The sequence below is a fragment of the Adelges cooleyi genome, unplaced genomic scaffold (genome assembly GCF_023614345.1).
Source record: "Adelges cooleyi isolate 19-005CV unplaced genomic scaffold, UGA_ACOO_1.1 ACOO_flye_CR_arks_rails_tigmint_CR_PRNA_30, whole genome shotgun sequence".
Lineage (NCBI taxonomy): Eukaryota > Metazoa > Arthropoda > Insecta > Hemiptera > Adelgidae > Adelges > Adelges cooleyi.
The window spans coordinates 2,372,954-2,378,577 of NW_026095971.1; the positions used below are offsets into that span (position 1 = coordinate 2,372,954).

The 5,624-nt window shown below is 30.9% G+C and overlaps 1 protein-coding gene across 1 annotated transcript; it reads left to right on the forward strand.

Annotated features, from left to right (window-relative positions):
* The first annotated feature begins 2,207 nt into the window (after positions 1 to 2,207).
* On the forward strand, positions 2,208 to 5,288 carry LOC126838355 (co-chaperone protein daf-41). The gene is made up of 5 exons (XM_050572712.1): positions 2,208 to 2,454; positions 4,026 to 4,212; positions 4,277 to 4,468; positions 4,726 to 4,878; positions 4,951 to 5,288. Exons 1-5 carry the CDS (start codon positions 2,441 to 2,443, stop codon positions 5,020 to 5,022), a joined length of 618 nt encoding a protein of 205 aa, XP_050428669.1. The 5' UTR covers positions 2,208 to 2,440; the 3' UTR covers positions 5,023 to 5,288.
* Positions 5,289 to 5,624: the final 336 nt, after the last annotated feature.

The window sequence follows — 5,624 nt, forward strand, 5'->3', positions numbered from 1 at the left end:
GATTTGTTTTTAAAAAATAAATAAATAAAAAAAAACTTTTTTAAAAACATGCTTTTCTAAAAAAAAAAAAAAAACAGTAAAAAGTGAACTAAAAAGTAAAAAATAATTTTATACAAAAACAATTTACCAATCAATTGTAGCATATTTTATTTAAAGTGTCAATTACTTTGAAAACAATCGAAAATTAATTTTTGACTAAAAAGAAAAGCGTGGGTCCTATTCAACAAAGTCCAAATTCATTGAGTTAAGTATTAAGAAATGTATGTTTCACACACTAGTATTAAACCAAATTTAAATTACAAAAAAACTTACAATACAAAACATCATCTAAATTTATGAGGGACTTTGTTGAATAAGGCCCACGCTTTTCTTTTTAGTCAAAAATTAATTTTCGGTTGTTTTCAAAGTAATTAACATTTTAAATAAAATATGCTACAATTGATTAGTAAATTGTTCTTGTAATAAAATTATTTTTTACTTTTTAGTTCGCTTTTTACTGTTTTTTTTTTTTTAGAAAAGCATGTTTTTAAAAAAGTTTTTTTTTATTTATTTTTTTACTTTTTAGTCCTATTAAAGGTATTTAATAAATGCTGAATAGATTACTAAATTAATTTTGGAAGATTTGGAAAAAAATGAAATTTTAGTGAAATGACCCCCTCATTTGACCCTGTGTAGGGCGACATGGATGTCCGAGTCGCAATATTATTACAGGATATTGCGTTATCATCCAAGATGAGTGTTTGTGCCAAGTTTCAGACCTATACGACATCGGAAAGTGGGTTAAATTAATTTTGCAAGATTTGAAAAATAGAGGTACAAACGTACGTACGTGTACTTGCTACGTGTTAGCGAGCTAAAGAAAAGCATGTAAAAATATATAACTAACACATGTATATTTCAATATTCTTAGTTATTTGGATATTACATTGATATTTTGGCCACATTTTTAACATAATTACATAATTTATTTGTTTAAAAAAGAAAAAAGTGACATGTCTTATTTTCCTGTAATCTTATACTTAGTATTTCCAATTTGAAATTAAGTAATTTTATATAATACCTTATTATGTCTCATTCAATAATATTTTAATAGTATAACGTTAAAGAATACCTCGTCTTATTTTTTTTTTTTTTTCTGAAAAAAATTGTATGTCATTAATAATTAAAAGACCAGCTATTCAATTATAACCTTGGTTTAAATTAATAACGTATATATGAATTATATGAATTTTGGAAACAGAGTAGTTTTAGCTGATATATACCCATTAAAAAATAAAGATACTTTTTGAAATTACTTTGTAATAATTAAACTAACTCATAATTTTGTTATAAATATAAAACTATTAAATATTTTGTTATGATTAAATAAGCATTTATAAGGTTACATTAAAAAGCAAGGTGTATTTTATAATATAGTGAAAGTTCTCTGGTCATTATATAATAAATGTATTTGTCATATAAACAAACAAAATGTACATAAATTATAAGAAATAAGTAGTCGACATAATGGATTTAGTAGTCCATGAGGTCCAAAAGGTTAGTAGAGTTAATAAAAAAGTTTAAATGCAGGTGTCTTTAGAAAAACCTTGTATATTTAAATAGAAATCTGAATCTAATTTTTAGACATAGTACTGCTTTTATGTAGTTTTATACTATAATTTATATTTTATATAATAGAAGATCTTTTTTTAACTTGCATCTGAATTTCATACTGTATGTATAAATTTATATTGAGACTTGATTATCACGCAAATAAATTAACTTTATTACTATGCTTGCATGCAATGATTGAAAACCTTTCTAGACTATAATTCACGTTATTTGTTATAACTACTAAAAAAATTGATTAATATGATATTCTAATAGCTTAACAGATTTTGAACTTGTAAAAAAAATAATAAACGACATTTAAAGTTAAATACATTTTTTGGAACGATATAAACGTTTTGATCCAAAAACATCATTTTATAATGTTCCAAAAAGCATTAAAATAGTCATTTTAATCAAAACGTGTTATAGTTCTAACAAATAATGTACCTACATTTTTGCTTGGAAGTTGGAAACGTCATATTTAAGAATATTTAGCACGGTGTTATTCATTGCGCGCTAATTCGGTTTTTCTTCCATGAGCTGGTTAATCGTTTGCTCCATGAAAACACCCCCGCGCGCCTCTTCACATTGTGACAGTGTTGTTTCTGTTCTACAGCCGCCTCCACCGCTAGCTCGTTGTTACTTGTTTTTTCTATTTCCAATCGAGCCGATCAGTGAATCAGTGTTGTTTCATTTTTGCCGGTTAACGACATCTGAATTTGTTTTTGTCAGTCGCATTCGCATTGTCCTGTCCTGCAACCGTTTAACGTTTTGTACTAGTCTTGCGTCCCAGTGCACGGTTCACGTTCAAACACAACAGTACAATCGTATACAAACCAACAACGACATAATGACCAACGAACAGTAAGTACCTCCATGCAACGGTTCCCGGTAACCGCGGCGTACGAAAAATCGTCACGAGGCGACAGACGACGCCATTATTTAAAGCGCTGGAACGTTTTCTCGTTTCGTCTACGATTACGGTGCTAGGTACGCTTACTGTGCTTAACAACACGTGCTACTCAACCCGGGCGGCGGTGGTTTCCGCGATGTTGGCCGGCCGGACGCCATAGCCGCCGTCAACCCTTGTACGGCGGGTGCCCGCAAACACGCTAGCCCTCTATTAGTAGTTACGTCATGTTACTTTATCGACGATCGATTCCCATTTGACAAATCCAAACTCGCCCGCGACATCCCAAGCCAAACTCGATCTCACCCTAAACTTGGCAGCGAGTTATGGTTCCAAGGTCAGGGATGCCGGTTGATAATGACAAAATCTAACATTCTCATTTGGTTTTTTCTAATATAAACCCTTTGTTTTCACAAATACGTAGTTTTTAAGTTCACCAAAGAAATTGGTTTCGTGCTATACATTTATTTTTTCTAATCTAAATTATTCTATGACATCGACATTATTTACGATTTAACAGTCTTCAAAATAATTGAGTTTAGTCTTCAAAAAAAAACTCGCAAGAGAAGACCATACCTGGTGCATAAAATTAAAATGATTACACATAATTGATGGCTTAAAGGTCAGCTGTCGAACATTATTTTGACGGGGGACGCATTTAAAGCTGGGTTCACACGACTCGTCTATTCGCCAAATATTCGGTATTCGTATATATTAGCCATGTCGTGGGAACAGTGTATTGTTATTCGGTATTCGTCCTCTTCCCGCGGATTGTCGGTAAATGCGACACGAGTCATAGGGATACCAAATGTACTCACTATACATTCGGCAAATAGACGAGTCGTGTGAACCCGGCTTAAGACTGAATACATGTTTAATCAAATAAGTATTCAATTATATTGTGGGTTTTGACAATTTGTTAAAACTAAGAATATTATAATATGAAATTTAATTTGTTGTAACCTCATTTTCGTCCAATGAGGTTTACAATAATTGGCCTTTTAACCATCAAAATATAATATTTAAGTTAAATGCCTATTATGGTTAAAACCTTGTTATGTTAGAATTGAAGTTTTCTGCATTTTAAAACAAGTTGGAACATTGAATAAATAGAAATGATTAAATCAAGTGTGCTGATCATTTCTAAATGTACATATGCGAGTGCTATGTCAGTGTTTAAATTTGTTAAGTAGATCAGTGAATGCTTTTAAAACAGTATTACATAAGCCATTTGGGTTAGGTCAATTATATTTTCCACTAGAGGTTTATGGCAGACACAGGTGATCATATAACTTTATTAGTCCACCTGCAACTGTTAACTCGTTGGTCAGTTATCAAAGATAGTTTAAAATTTGTATAATACATCAAAGTTTATAGTAACCAAACCTTTTTGTTTTTCCTAAGAAATATTCTACACAAAAATAATAAGCATCGATTATGGCAATTAACCTTCATACAATTTGGTTTAGGAAAAAAATTATTTTTCATCTAATGTCTATAAATGTACAATTTTTTATTTATTCAGGCCTCTGGTAGCACCAGTAATTTGGGCTCAACGTAACACAGTGGTGTACATAACCATTTGTGTAGAAGATTGTAAAAATCCGGAAGTTAAAATCGAACCTGAACAAATATATTTCCACGGTGTTGGTGGAGTCGAAAAAAAAGTATATGAAGTTACCATACCATTGTTTGGAAAAGTCGAACCTGAAGTACGTGCCAGAGGTTTATTTAGCGTTGGTTTCTATACTTATAATTGTACTTTGTAAATTACAGAACAGTAAAACGACAATTGGTGGCAGGTACATTGAGCTACTTTTACAAAAGCCGTCTGACGACACAAAGTATTGGCCATATCTAACCAAAGAAAAAAAGAAATACCATTGGTTAAAAGTAGACTTTAAGAAATGGAAAGATGAAGACGATACAGACGAAGAAGTGGCGGGAGGTGACGGTAACATTGATGATGTATGTCGATAACAAAAAATAACTGGACATTATGTTGTACTCAGTGGCGTAGTCGTAAGGGTATACGCTGTGTGTGCTGACCTACCACTTTTCTGTATATGTGTATACTTTTAACAAAAATTGTTTACTCTATTTGGGGGCATATGATTTTTGTTGTAAGAACGCATGCACGAATAATGGTATGTGCGTACACATAACGTAGTCCTAAACGACTACACTACTAATTGTTCTAATTTATTATTATTATTATTGTGTAGATGCTTAGTATGATGGGCGGCGGTGGAGCTAAAATGCCTGGTATGCCTGGTATGGGAGGACTTGGTGGCTTAGGAGGAGATTACAATGAACCTTCCGATGAAGATTCTGATGATGAAGAAATGCCAGAACTCGATGACATTGATACTGAAGCAGTAAGCACTTTATTTTAATTTTTTTATTAGACAAATTAATTTTATAACTACTTTTTTTTTCGTCTTGTATAGGGTAAAGGTAAAGACAAAACTGAAGATGATCTGCCAAACCTAGAAGAAGTAAAACCGGCTACAACTGCCTAATCCCTACTATCGTCATTACCTCATACTTCCGAATTTTCGTTCACATAATACGGTTTAATTTAATTGATTTTATATGTGTAATTTTTTACATCGATTAAACTAAATGGGGACATAATTCATGCTCATGTGTGTGCATCAATGTTTTATGTTCAATTCAAATGCCGTTTCTTATTCACTTATTTTATTTGTGAAACCATTGTTAAAATTTATTTTTTCTTCTCCCCATTCCTTATGCACGATCTAGAAATAAAATATTCTTTATTGTATTTCTTAAAATTATTTTTTATTTACATAAAATGGTAATCTATCTTCCTCAATTACAAAAATTATCTATAACTGGCTTAACAGTATGATGTGACAAACAACTAATGTATTTTCTACAGTAGTTAAATATTGTTTGTATTAATATATTTTGTTTGTGATAAATAATAGATGTAAGAATTCAGTACAGTTTTTAATATCTTAACTAATTATTTGGAAATTTCAATTGCTACTGTTAAAAATAGAGTATTGTAAGATATTAGTTTTCTTTAAACTTTTCCAACACTTCATCATGTGATTAAATAGAAATATAATAACTTACACAACATTATGGTGAACTA